The 15,558-nt window shown below is 34.8% G+C and overlaps 1 protein-coding gene across 1 annotated transcript in view; it reads right to left on the bottom strand.

Moving 5' to 3' along the window:
• Nucleotides 1-15,558, bottom strand: part of LOC150105845 (phosphoglycolate phosphatase-like) — an 88,452-nt gene that overhangs the window by 40,472 nt on the left and 32,422 nt on the right. Inside the window, exon 4 of the mRNA XM_090393619.1 lies at nt 840-977. Within this exon, the coding sequence (XP_090249745.1) occupies nt 840-977 (138 nt within the window). The remainder of the gene's footprint in view (nt 1-839; nt 978-15,558) is intronic.

Raw genomic sequence — 15,558 nt, 5'->3', positions numbered from 1 at the left:
ACTAGCGATAAAGTTCTTACTAAAAGTTTCCAGTTTAAACAAAAGTAGGTGTTAAAAAAAAAAAAAAAAAAAAAAACGCATCTGATAGAAGACAATGATATATTCATCCCTAGCCCACATAAATTCACTCCCTGAATTAATTACTTTTCCATCTATTTTAGATGAACAAATTAAACAGAAAAACGAAAAACAGTACATGTTACAAATGTATATAAATAAAAGAGAAACAAAATATAACTTCCATTCTTATTATAACTTCCATTTTTTTTTGCCCCAAATTTATTGATTGCATGGTTTCATTTTGGCATGCTTGTTAAGGGACTTTCACTACTACTGGGAAACTTTTTTTAACTTTACAAATATATAGAATTGTATGCACAGTTTATTTGGTAGCAGGATTCAATTCAATTCACCCTTCAAATTAAGTGAAAATAAAAAATACAATCATTTAAAAAGTTTAATTTAACTTTAAAAATAGTTTTTTCTAGGGAAATAAAAACTAAAAATTTTGCATGAATTGACATTCAGAGAACTTTCCATTTTTATTTCCCTACAGAATGTTTTTTTTTTAATTTATTATTTAATTTTTTTCCCTTATACAACCAAACTGGCATTATTCTGAAGTAAATCTGAAGTGGTGTAAATAGAAGAATCACAAACCAAGGCCCCAGTTTTATAAAATACACTAAATGAAACCACATTAAATGAATGTAAATAAAGCAATTAGAAAATCCATGGACTATAGATTAATACCGTCTGTCAGAAGTAATGAAGAAAGTAATACTTAACACGAACTATTATGTTGAATATTTTTAATTAATTAATTTGATAGTACTTACTCCAATTGGTAAATATTTGATTCCTGCAACATCTAGTTCCTGAGTAATTCCAGTACTTCCTAATACATACACTTTTTTCTGAAAATCTATAGATTTCAAATATGTGGCCACACAGTACGAAGTGGGAAAAATTTCATCCTAAAATGAAATTTATATTTAAGCATATCATTGCAATTAGAGAGAAAATAGCATATGACACTTTCTTTCATATTTCATTATTGCAATTACCTTTGATTCATAAGATTACTTAAAAAAGAATTACTCTCCTAATAAATGCCTTATAAATCTAAAAAAATTGCTGTTCCTCAAGCATTATCAAGTCCAAACAAAAGGTCTCCTTTTCAGACCCTTTCAACCTTTCTAAGTGATTCATTTCTAACTCTCTCTCTGTGTGTATATATATACAGGTATCCCTCAAATGTGGTTAATTAATCCCTCGATGTTACCACGTATATCAAACTGGTGTTAATCAAATCTAATAATAAATGATAAAAATTACAATTCATCCATGATCGATTACTGTATTAATGATAAGTTTTATATGGAAAGATAAAAAAATGAATGCAAAGTAAATGTTTAATAAATACTTGTACCTACATTAGTTACTGCATTTTTTTTTTAATCAAAAAAAGATATCAAGAGTAGTTTGAATAGTTTTAGTTTTTTTCTTATTGGCATAAATTCTATGATAACAATCAAAATGACTCTCCAGACCTCGGCAAACAAGCAATAAAACATAAAGAAAAAACATGCAAATATAATACATGATGGTACAAATTAAGTGAATATTGAATCCAACATTATTTCATAGCCGAATATAGAAACTACAAGAGTTTCGTGCTGAATATATAGAAACTAAAAGTTTCGGCGGATGCAAGCATAAGCAACCTTATGGGCAACTCCTAGTAAAAAAAAAGGTGGAGTAAGCTCTAGATCACTTTCCTTAGTATTTTCCATAATGTAACGCACATCTCCTAGAGGACACGTATGATAAATAAGACTTTGGCTCTCTATTTCAGTAATACATGATGGTTTATTTATTTTCAGTTACAATCTAACCAAACTCACAGCAAAAAACACAGTTTGTAATATCACTCGTAACATATGAATGCACAGCTACTCATGACCTCCAAGCTATACACTGAATTGTGTAAGAATGTTTATATTAAACATTTTGCATGTATCTGTCAGATCAACTGCAAGCTCCGCAGGGTTAAAGGCGTGTTAATCAAAACTCTTGCTGCGTATATCAAGGGATTGCCGCAATTAATTTCGCTGCATTAATCAAATCCCACATTAAGCAAAACTGTGTTAAGCAAGGGATATATATATATATATATATATTGAAGTTCCAGTGTGCTAAATAAATCTCAAGATGATGGATCTGTCATAGTTTAATAAACATAATACACTAAGAACATTATTTTTCGGAGCTAAGAAATATACAAAAATGTATCCAGGAGGAAATGCTTCTAACCTTAGATAAAATTTTCTGGAGTGAGAAGCAAAATATAATTCCAGAAAAATGAACAATTGTCATTTTTCTGAATAAAACAGATGGAAGCCCTGAAATACATCTCAGAAAAATCATAGTTTCTGCTGAAATTCTTCCCATTAGAATATTAATCAGATCCCAAAAGGGAGAAGATTTGAATCCAAATAATTACACATTGGCATTTCCCTACAATCGTATACAAAGAATAGTTTGTGAATAAGTGAAAGGGACAACAAAATGCTATATATTTTTGTTGTTTAACTAAAATGGAAAGGGTTATCACAAACAAAAAAAAATGAATTACTTAAGGGGGTAAAAGTTATTTATAAAAATTATCATCTATCAACACTGTAGGCATCCTCAGTATGAAAAATTGGAACAAAAGCACAAACATATATGACAAGATCAGCAATGCTGTTACGAAATCATGAATTTTAAGAGAGATGCACTGTCTAATTGTAACAAGTCCTAGCAATGTGTAGTATTATTATGGACAAGCTACTGTCCATAACAGATATAAACAGTCCAGCAGATCTTGTAAAGAACTTTAGGCTTCTTCCAGAGAACCCCCCCCCCCCCATGTTCAGTGGTAATATGTTGCTTATGACAAACAGCAACAGATCTTCTTGGTCAAAGTGGAATAAACCAGAGGTACAAAGGATCTCTAAAATGCATCAGGGAATATTAATAGGAAAGTTCACATCCTGCAAACTTAACAAAGAAATCTTTACCTATATTTCTTTTTCATTACTTCTTTCAGCATGTAATTATTATTATTATACAGGAACCTCCATGGAGTCAGAGCTCATCATGAGAAACTCATACTATCCACATAATGTTTATCATACTCCTCCTTCAATGCAATCACAGGTAACAGACTAACAATCCATTCTACTCATTCACCACTCTCAAAGTAAAAAATCTAGTCTTCACATCCTTGCTAACAATACTCTTACTAATTTCCAAGGATAATCTGTTGTTCTGTCCCTCTAGTCAAGCAAAATAACTCCAGCATCAATCTTATAAAACCCTATTAGTAACTTATAGGTTTCAACCTATCAACCAAATTTTGCAATCCACATGCCACCTACCATCTTGATCTTTTCCACCACTTCCTCATTCCAGGGAAACCCAGGTGACCAGATTTGTACATTAGTAATTTAGATGTGGCTGTATCAAAGCTTAAAGAGCAATGAATGCCTCTTTCTGCCTGTAATGTGTTTTTCGATAAGTAATCCTATGAGCTAATCCTTAATTTTGTTTTAATCCTATGAGCTACCTTGACCACTTTTGCAATATGCCCCCTCTGAAACTCAATTTTCTATCTATTAACATCCCCAAATCCCTAGTTTCATCAATTTCCTGGAGGATAAGTCCATCAATTGGAGTACACAGTTTGTAATCTTTCTATCCCATTACCTCTTTCATGTTAGGCTCAATGGCATATCACAGCTAAATAACTTGGTTACTTACTGCTTATGACAGCACAGCTAATCCTATCTCCATTGGTTGACTGTAAATTGCATGTTTTCTTCTAATTTGGTTTTCCTGTTTTGCAGGATGAAGGAGCTGTTTCCAGGAGGAAAAATCCTGCCACCTTCATATGAGACTGACTAACTTGCCTTTACTTGATAAACCCTGATGAAGGTTCTTTGAATCCTAGAATGGATTCAAATGCATCTCTTTCCAACTGAAGAGCAGTGTTGATACCGAGTAATCTATGGAGGTCCTTTAAGCATTATAAAGAGCAATGATAACTCCTTTATTTCTGCTTGTTAATGTGTTTTGCCATAAGTAATGTAATCCTATGAGCTAACTTGGCCAATTTTGCTATTAATAGGTCCTCCAAACTTCAACTCGGTCTGCCAATACCACCAAATCCCTAGCCTCAGCTTCCTGGAGAAAATTTCCATCAACAAAACTTGCAATCTTTTCATCCCAAAATGCATAGCTTTACATTAAACTGGCATCAATTATCTTTTGTCTATATTGTCAGCCTACAAGCTCTCTACATTGCTTTTAATAACTATTACTACTACTACCCAAATTTTGCACCATCAAACAACTGAATATAATATTTCCTTTCACATAATTTTCTATATACTTTATATACAAAATAACAACAGTGGACAAAGCTCTGCAGCATGCTGCTAGTAGCCTGCTTTCTCCTGAATTCTGTTCCTCTATATGCTACTCTTTGACATCAGTCACTCATATCCCAAAATCCAGCAGTATCATCACATAGCAGTATCACCACATCCAACTGTCAATATTATAAAAAGGGAGTAAATATTAAGGCATGACTACTCTTCACAAAGTCGTGCTATCTCACAGAGTATAGTTTCATCCACTCATTCCTGAATTCTGTCTTTGACCAACTTTTCCCAATCTCTTTACCACCACCGCCACCACCGCTCCAGAGATACTGGAGTGGTGGTGGTATATAATTTGCTACCTGTCTTGAAGCCTCCTTTATGCAACAGAATTATTTTGCCCTCCTTCCACTCCCTTGGGATTTTACCAGAGCCAAGACTAAGCATGGTCAGAGGAAATGCCAATTCTTGTGCATATTCTCGTAATACACAATTTCATCTGATATTCAATCCCCCATGACAATTTTCACATTAACATTTTGCAATAACCAAAGTCTTCCAATTCATGTAATTATTTGCACATCAGTTCCAGTCACATCTGATACTGCAATTTCCTCTCTTACATAATACTCTTGCAAAGTGGTCACTTGGTAACTCGACTATTTTTACATGCTTCTGTCAACTTTTGCTACAATCAGTGCTTATTAAAGTTATCTTTTCATAGTCATTCTTCCTTAATGCAAAGTGAAAGAACCTTTTGGGATTTCCATTGCTTTGCTCAGCTAATTTCTTCTCATAATCTGATTCTGCCTTCCTAACCATGCTGGTTATCCTTCTTGCCAGTTCCTCGTACTGCAAATTAAGTTTGCTGATCACAACTATTTTTCCTCTTACAACCTCTTGCTCAAAGATACTACTTATTCAACAAGCTCCTACCTGATTCATCCTGAACTTGGGTATACAGTATTATACCTATAAGATATCCATATTAAAATTCAGATATTCCACAAATTAAACATAAAAAAATTAAATTTAAAGTTCTACAATTTATTGTAATGTACTAATATTTTATGAAGTTATTTAAATGTAAATTTCTTTTTTGTATGTAGCAAGAAAGAAGTTTTTTTTTTCTTCTTTCAACTTTGTCATTAGCCACTGAAGTCTCATTTTATATGAAAACAAAATTTAGATAGAAATTTAGCTAATAAATGCATTCCTATGATTTGTCATGCTAAAAGTTTTATCACTTGGTTGCAAATTAAATTAAACATGCCAAGAAATCATATTCTTGCTTTATATTTTATCCAAGTTCAAGCAAACAAAGTTTGCATATGAAGTATCCTCATGACTAGGCTGATAACTTCACATCAATTGGCTTAGTATTCCATAATGCAAAGCACACATGCTTTCATGTATGTATAACACTATGATTTATGGGAAAGTCACTACCCAGACCAGTTTAAATTTTTATTAAGGTCTCCTTAGCAAGACCAGATCCAAAAGGGATACCTAGGTTGAATTAATTCAGAAGTCATATTTCTTGTTTAATTTAATTTGAAACCAAGTGAAAAAACTTTCTGCATCTATCTCTAATCCAGATAATTTTAATAATAAGGTGATATACTTTTTTGGTACTTGTATATGGGAAGTATATGACTTCTGCAATAATTCAACCTTGGTATCTCATCTAGGTCTGGCTTCCAATGATGACATTTAATGTTTGTCTTTGAACTTTCTTGCTTTCTTGCTATGGGGAGGAGAGTGGCTCTGTTTGGTGATGGGTTTTTGCCTGTCTCTGAATGAAGCCACTGCTGAGTTTCCTGTTCTGGAGTGATGAGTTTAGTAGTAATCCTTGGGTTGCTCAGTGAGATTTAGAGTGATCTTGTAGATCACTCAGAGTTTTTGGAGAGGTACCCCTGCACTTTAACAATACCTCAATAAAGGTTGAAACTGATCTGGGTAGTAACTCTTCCCATAATACATATCATTATGCACATCCAAAATGATGTGTATAATGATATGCATTATGGGATACTAAGACAATTGATGTAAAGTCATCAGTCTCTATATACAAGTAATCTAGTTGTGAATATGCTTCGCATGAAAACTTTGCTTATACTTGGTAAAACAAGAATGTAAATTTCTTGATATGTTTTATTTAATTGTCATATTTAAATTAGTGCTGTATGCCAATGCTTATAAGGAAAGCTACTGCAAATTACCAATGTATTTGTATTGTAGAAATAATTAAGTGTACTTACCTCAATGTCTCAAAATAAACAGGGGAACATACTTATAGATAAGGAAGAAATTTTGGAAAGATGGAAGGAGTACTTAGAAGATCCATAGTGGAAAAGATCTAGATGCCAAGGCAATAGAAAATGAAACAAGACTTGATGTGGAAAAAATTAGTCCAACTATATTAAAAGATGAATTTGAATGGGCACTGAATGCATTGTCAACCAACAAGGCACCAGGCACTGATAACATCCCTTCAGAATTAATAAAATACTCAGGAAACATAACAAAGTCATACCTTTTCAAGATCATAAAGGATATTTATGAAACAGGGATCATCCCCAAAGATTTTACACAATGCTCTATCATACCCATTCCTAAAGCAAATAATGCAAACAAGTGTGAAAATCATCGAACAATAAGCTTAATATCACATGCTTCAAAAACACTACTCAAAATTATATAAAAAAGACTAACAAAGAAGGTTGAAGAATATGTTGGCAATGACCAGTTTGAATTCAGGAAACAGAAGGGGACAAGAGAAGCAATCCTAGCTCTAAGAACAGTTATTGAAAGAAGATCGGAGAAGAATCAAAATACTCTGATAGTCTTTCTTGACTTGGAGAAAGCCTTCGATAGTATTGACTGGAATCAAATGTTTCACCTCCTAAAAACAATAAAGGTAGATTGGAGAGATAGAAGGCTTATTTAATCTTTACAAGCATCAAAAAGCCCTAATAGAAGCAGCCAGCAATACAACAAAAACTGCAATAGCAAAAATACGTAGAGGTGTAAGACAGGGGTGCTCTCTTTCACCTACATTGTTTAATCTGTACATAATCTATACATTTTTACTGATTTGGTTTCGGACCACTGTTTGTGGTGCATGAACAAAGAACTCTGAGAGGTATCTCAACATTCTGGACAATGTAATGCTTCCTACTTTGTGGTGTTTCAATGGAAATGACCATGTCTCTTTCAGCAAGACAATGCAATGTGTCACAGTGCATTGTCTTGCGCTGTGGGTTGAGATCAGGACTCTGTAACTGCGTGGTTTGTGGACATGATATCACCACACTTGACTGGCCGCCACAGAGCCCTGATCTCCATAATAATGAACCATAATGAACATCTGTGGAATGAACTGGATCATCGGGTAAGGTCAAGAGACGTCTGCCTCAATTTCATTACATGCTTACAGGAAGAATGGTCCAAAATGCCCATTGACCGCTATAGTATGCTTGTGGAAAGTATGTCCCGTAGAATTGCTGCAGTCATCGCAGTGAAAGAAGGTCCTATATCTTATTAAAGTGGGTGCTATGGCTGTTTGTTCCTTATACTATGGTGTCTGTTGACTTCTTTCCAAGCAGTGTAGTTACTCTTGATAACTCTAAAATGTGATTGTGTTTAGCACCAAGACCTATTAAAAGTATGCTTCCACTGTATGGTTTGTCCTGCAACTAATTTGCCAGCTATCAATCTATTTCCACATTACACATCACGGTAATGGATCCTTTATCATCAAACTTTGAAATTTACAAAGTTATTAACAGAAATTAAGGTGGCAAAATATTTTAAAGGCTCAATCAATCAACCAGTAGCGTCAATGAACTATTCAAGTTAGCTGCAAATCCAATCCACACTTCTGCTGATGATACTGCACTCCTTTCTCATTTGACAATCCTTGCAAAAGAAAAATGATCAAAATCTGAAATATCTAAGTGTGAAACCATAAATTCTGATATCCAAACCATTCTTCAAAGAGGTTTTGAATGTAATCCTTTAAATGTAAATACTAGTAAAACTCAATCTTGAGTTGTTTCTCTCTCTCTCTCTCTCTCACACACACACACACACACACACACACACACACACACACACACACACACACACACACACAGAACCCTTTTTTAGCAGTTATTTTTTGGTGACACCATGATTTCTACCTAAGACTTCTTGTCCGGAAATCCAGAAGCACGTGATGAAGTTGCGTGAAAGGATAGAAAAACCAGACTTCTGTGGGGAACTCAAGAAGTAAAGGGACAGTCATGGAAAAGTAGACAGCATATCAAAAGTTCCTGGTAAATAAGTTAACAGATGCCCTGTGCAAGTACAGAGAAAAATGTAACTGGGGCTAGGATAGGTGTAAAAGTAGCTAAACAAAGGTCATGCAAAGAGACTATACAAATATCATTAAGGTGGCAAAATATTTTAAAGGCTCAAGAAGAATCTTTGAAATGAAGCAAAGAGTGCAGTAAAAAGAATCACAGATAAGTGATATTATTATTATTAACAGAGACCTCCAATGAGTCACCAAGGGAGGCCACATACTACCTGCACCAGCTATTGGAATAAATAATCAGCTAATGCCTTTCATTAGGTCCCCATAATTTCATTATAGGGACCTTTTTTAATCCTGTCTTGCTTTTGGAGACTGAGTGGGTAGTTCAATTTCCACCAGTAGCCAGAAATAGCTAGTCCATAACTATCATTAATTATAAGCAGCAACTGATAAAGAGATGAGCAAGCAAGTGCTGACATTTCCTTGTACCTAACCCTAACAGGATATATTACTATTTGAAATAATGCGGGATCGACTGTCGATTTTCTTCAGTTTAAGGGATAAAAAACCCAAGTTTCCAGGAGAAAAAAAAAACCACTTGCCCATGCCAGAAATCAACTAACTTGGGAACTGGTCGAAGAAAGGGTTAGAAAAAGTTCCTCCAGTCAAGGACTAAACTTGAACTTAAGTCTATCTTTGGGCGGTCTAGTGCAGAGGATGCAAGAGCCACTGCCACCGAGCCATACAGGCACTCAGCCATCCTTATTCTTGAAATTATTAACACTATTTGCCCACACAACATCCAATGGCAATCCATTCCAATCATTCACTCTATGAGAGAAAAATTTAGTTCTCGGCCACTTCAAATATCTTCTATCAACCACCTTAAAACATTGCAGTAGAATTCTGCATTGACTGTCTGACTGGATGGGACAAATTATTCTCAGCGCATAATCCCCTTAATGTCAAAAAAGATGATCAACATGCTCTTTGGCCTTGGAAGGTTGCAAGAATTGGAAGCAAGTAAGATGTATCCTTCACAAAACATGAGATAAAATGATTGGAGAAACTACTTGTGAGTGGTATCACAGAGAAGTAAAAGATGCAGGAAAAGTACAACATGAAAGAGCAAAAGATGGAAGATAAAAATGTTTTGTATAGAAATTGCATGATAAGATCAAGAATATTAGTGATTCTGTAACAATGCAGAGGGGGAAAGTGAAAGAGATGTTTTCTGGTAGGTACTAATGATCTAGCAATTGACAGGCAAGAAGATATTTGCTGATACAAGTAAATAAGAAGAATAAAAGAGTAAAGATAGTGAGTCTACTACCATGGTAAAGGTGAGCTATCCAGTTTCATATGGAGATGGCACAGATTTTCCTTTCAGAAACTAAGGGAGGAAAAAGACAAACTAGCCAGAAAATATATGCAACTGATACACATGGATAATGCAGAAAGGAATTAACTGCCCTATAAGAGTATTAGTTAAATTTCTAAGATACCAAGTCACTTGGCCATGTCAGATATCAAGCAACCACTTCAATTTCTCCCAACTTTTACAGTGGCATAATCAAGAAGATTCCTTTAAATTAAAGATGCCAAGAAATTATATTCTTGGTTTAATCCTCTATCCAAATCTAAGCAAACAATGTCTGCATGTGAAGTATCTTCATGACTTCAATAAAGATTGAAGTATGACCCTTCCCATAATGCATTGCATTACACACATCTGAAAGGGCATGGACTTTGCTTTATGGGATATGTAGGCAATTGATGTGAAGCCAGCCTCTCTATATATAAGTAGCAAAAAAGTATATCACTTTATTAAAATTCTTTGGATTAGAGATAAATACAGAAAGTTTTTTTTCACTCGGTTGCAAATTAAATTAAAAATTAAACAAGAAATATGACCTGAATTAATTCGACCTTGGTATTTCTTTTGGGTCTAGCTCTCACTGATAAGACCTTAATAAAGATTGAAACTGGTCTGGTTGGTGACCTTTCATATAATGCAGTGCATTATACACATCTGAAAAGGTGTGGGCTTTGCATTATGGGATACTAAGGCAACTGATGTGAAGTCATTAGCCTCTATATACAAGTAGCTCAGTCGTGAAGATATTCCATGTATAAACATTATATGCTTGCACTTGGATAAAGGATGCTGAAAACATAATTTCTTGGCATTTTTAATTCATAATTTAATTCAACAAGTGGAAAAACTTTCAAAATTAAGAAGATTCCTTGTTATTCAACACAGCAAAATCTGTATCCACATAATCTTTAATGATTTGAAAGGTTTCCAGATGGTGAAAGGCTAAGATAAAGAATGTAAAAAGGCTAGGATAAAAATTCATCATCTTTCTTAGAAATGGGTCAAATAAAGGCTGGTTTCCATGCTGCAGGATAAAATGGAATAGGATAATAGAAACATGACAAAACAAGGAACAAACAACTCTGAATCACTGAACACTAAACATGCCACCAAAATCAAAAGACCTTTTAGTATCTAAAACAGACAAGTATCTTTTGATCTCTTTTCAGAGAAAAATCAAGGAAAACACTAAATGGTGTTTGCATGAAACAGCAGGAAGACATTTATCTTCTCTATAGGTAATAATACTGCAGTACCCTGAATATATAAGAGATGTCAACATCAACTGATCAAAGTTGTAGCTAATAAAAAGCAGAAAGAATAATAGCTACTTGGACATGAAGCAAGTTTCCTCCTTTAGACATTTCAAAATCAGTGTTAAACACACACTGATAATTTGCTATTTGTTAATAAACAAAAAAAAACAAAAAAAAAAAAAAAGGAGCTAAGATTTCAATGAAACAAAATATTGTTTGCAAGGTTGAATTCTAATTTTGGTAATATCAAGATTAGAATTTCCACATTGTATAAATGCTGAATATTTTCCCATTTCATATATTCAGGAAAATTTACTTTTCCTGAATATATGAGATTTAATAAAATACATATTTTATTAATTGAATACTATCATTTTAAAATAAAAATCAATATGTATTTAAATTTGTAGTATCTAAAGCATTGTCTGAAAGACCTGACTAACCATAGCCATGATTGCAGATGTATTTTTAATGTTCTTCTATGTGGATGATAGCTGATCTTCCAACCATGAAGATCAGCTATCATCCACATAGAAGAACATTATCATCATCATTTCCTCTGTCCACAGTAGGGCAACTTTCAGGAAAAGGGAACTCTATATACACCAGGAACTGAGAGAGAAAAAGGATTTAGTACTTAGTGGACTTATAAGGACAGCTAGTTTAAAGTAAGGGCTGAAGGTTGTGCAGAGGATGGTTTTTTTTTTTTTTTAACAAAGTTGGACAATACTGATTCCACTTGTTATAAATTATTCACATAGTTAATGAAATTGTAGCCCCCCCCTTTCCTCAGTGGCTAAAAAAACATCTGACATAAAAAAAACTCCACCCATTTTAAAACTTATATTGCAAATCTAATTGTAACAAGACCAGATAACAATCTGGTCTTGTGGACCATGTATCGGATACTACTCACAGGAACTCCTGGAAGAAAACTACCATATTACATCACAGTAAATTTAAGAAAGACTGTTTTTGGAATCTGTAACAGCATTCAAAAATCAACCAGCACATTCCTACATAGGACTCTAGAGTCATAGCCATGTGTTTCATTCAGTATTGTGTTACCTTTTTATTATTATTATGGGCAACTCCACGGAGTCCTTAGACTCATTGAGAGAGGCCCTAAAAATCACGTTGAGAACTATCCAACATTTGCACGGTATCTATCATACTTTGCTTTGAACTCATTCACAGTCATGGCACCCACAACAGATTCTGGCAATCTATTCCACTGATTTCCTACTATCTCCAAACAAAAAACCTAGTCCTAACATCCTTGCTAACTATGCTCTTACTCAGTTTTCATGGATGGCCTCTAGTTCTCCCACCACAAGACCTGTTCTGAAAAATTTCCTCTGAATTAATCTTGTAATAACCCTTCAGTAATTTGTATGTCTCAATCATATCAACCCTTTTTCGCCTATCAAGCAGTTTCTGTAACCCACAAATCTTCAATCTGTTCTCGTAAGGTTCATTCCATAGATCTGCTACCATCTTGGTCACTTGCCTCTGGATCCTCTCTACAACCTCCTCATCACCAACCCTAGCACCCAGATCTGTGTGCAAGATGGGGTCTAATCAAGGCTCGATAAAAAGGAACGATAACTTGCTTATCTCTGCTCAAAGTATTCTTCAGTAACCAAGTGATCTGATGAGCTGCTTTAGCCACTTTCACCCCCTTAAACTTTAACTCTCTATCCACTAACACTCCCAAGTCTCTGGCTTTGTCAATTTCCTGGAGTACAGTTCCACTATTGTGGTATATTGCTGGTAATCTTTTCACCCCAAAATGCATAACCTTACACTTTGCCACATTAAACTGACATCCCTTCTACTTTGCCCATCTGCAATCTATCCAAATCAAATGAAAATTTTGACATCTGTATTAACTTGCTCTACCTGACTTTGCATCATTGGCAAATAACTAAACAGTTCTTCTTGGATCCTTTCCTATATCATTAATGAACAAATTAAACAGTAGCAGCCCAAGAACAGAACCCTGCGGCACATTACTAGTCACAGGCCTTCTTTTGGACTCTACTCCTGAATAAACTACTTCTCTATCTCACCATCAACCACCCTTCTATCCATCTCATCAACCCTATATTTCTATCCCCATGTGCTGCAGTTCACTGATTAGAAATCCATGTGGTATCCTGTCAAAGGCCTTTACAAAGTTTAGCAGTATCACTGTAAACCTATTACCATTATCCAACTCAGCTGTCACTGTATTATAAAACATGAGCAAATTACTGAGGCAGTATCCCATTCCATCTCTCCATTCCTGTATTTTGCTCCTAACCAACTTCTCCAACACTTTGACAACAAATTCTGATATGCTGATCAGTCGGTAATTTACTACATCAGTCTTGGAGCCTCCTTAATTTTCCCCCCCTCTTTCCACCCCCTTGGGACTAATCCAGAACTGAGATTTAGATTAAACAATATGGTCAAGGACACTGACAATTGCCTTGCCAATTCATGTAAAACTTGAGCTTGTATACCATCCAATCCCACAGCTGTATACATTGATGTTCTGTAATATGCTATGTACCTCCATTTCATTTACCTCAGTTGCCATATAAGCCTTTGGCTCTCTCGTTCCAGCAATATCAACACCTGGATGATATACTCTTGAAAAGTTTTCACTTAGTAATTCTACTATTTTGACTGATTCAGTTACCTTCTTACTATTGCCATTCATTAACTCATTCTGTCACATACATTCTTTCTTTTACTTGCAGCATGTTGAAAGAACTGTTTGGGATTCTCTTTAGCCTGCATTGCTAACTTCCTTTCATAATCTGCTTATGCCTTTCTTACCATACTAGTTACTCTTCTGGCCTGTGCCTTATACTGTTCATGTGCCTGCAGGTAACCTTTCTCCTTAAATTCCCCACAATTGTTTCTTTTCTTTTTTTTTGCAGCTCCAGATTAATGATGATATTCATCCATTTAACTTCCACTTGATTTACTCTCCTGACTCTAGGTATGCAGTCTGCTTTGCCTCCCTCAAGCATTCCTTTACCACTTCCCATGTACTATTAACATTCAGCCCTTGCAGTTTTACAAGCATTGGAACCGATCCAAGTAATCTTCTAAGCTTGTCATACTTACCTGAAATTCCACATATATCTTCCTATCTTAACTGCAAATTCCATACATTTAGCCACCTCCCAGGTCAAAACCATATGATCACTCCCACTAATTAGTGGCAATGTAGTCATATTCATTATAGACAAATTTGCAGATGCAATTACTAGATTGAGCACTCTCAAACCCCTAGTATATTCCATCACATGCTGTTTCAGGTAATTATCCTTTAGTAACTGTATAAATTCCATTTCTTCCCCCTCCCGTGTGTGTCTTCTCCTCCTTCCAATCCATGTTCCCATAGTTGAAATCACCCATAATAATTACCTATCCTCCACTCATTGAGTCTATTTGCTGATGCATACTATCTCCATCATATTTTCCATCCCCTGGTCTATAGCAGCATCCAACTGTATATTTTGTTCGGCTGGCCTCAATCTCATACCAGTTAGACTCAAATGCCATTTTCACTGACCTGCAGTTGAACGTCTACTCTCCTTGATTGCAGTTCATCAACCATCATCAATAACACTCCTTTCCCCCCATTCTTTTCTCTCTCTCTCTATCCTCCATGAACACACCATATCCTTCACATTCTATCCCACTAACTATATCATCTCCTGTTAGCCATATCTCACTAATGCCAATAACCTCTGGCCAGGATAAGACAACCAATGCCAAAAATTCCTCCTGCTTGTTCTGAATAACATTGCCGCTAGTCAAGAGTGTGCTATCTTTTAAGTAGACTCTTGTTGGAATCAGTACAAAAGGACTTCAATCTCCCATGTGGGATGAGATGTGAAAGCCTGAGTGCATACCTCAGCAGTATTTTGTGGATTATATATTTCATAATTAGGATATATTATGATGTTAAATTTGCTTTTTGTTTAAAGAATAACTTGAAATTACTTTCTGAGCAATTATAACAAATACTATTAACTTACTGTATGAATTTTAATTCAAAAATCATAATTATTGAAACTATTTGAAATATGTTTAAATAATTTAAAATGCTTGTTGTATGTTAAGGCTTAGATGCTAGGAGCAACTCATTTGGGGGCTTAATAGAGTAAAACCAGTACTGTGACAGGATTAAAAACA

This window comes from Typopeltis vanoorti, chromosome 6, assembly GCF_054136105.1.
Source record: "Typopeltis vanoorti isolate ZY-2024b chromosome 6, IOZ_Tvanoo_1.0, whole genome shotgun sequence".
Lineage (NCBI taxonomy): Eukaryota > Metazoa > Arthropoda > Arachnida > Uropygi > Thelyphonidae > Typopeltis > Typopeltis vanoorti.
The sequence above is the reverse complement of the archived record's forward strand: the minus strand, read 5'-3'. Positions and strand labels throughout refer to the sequence as shown.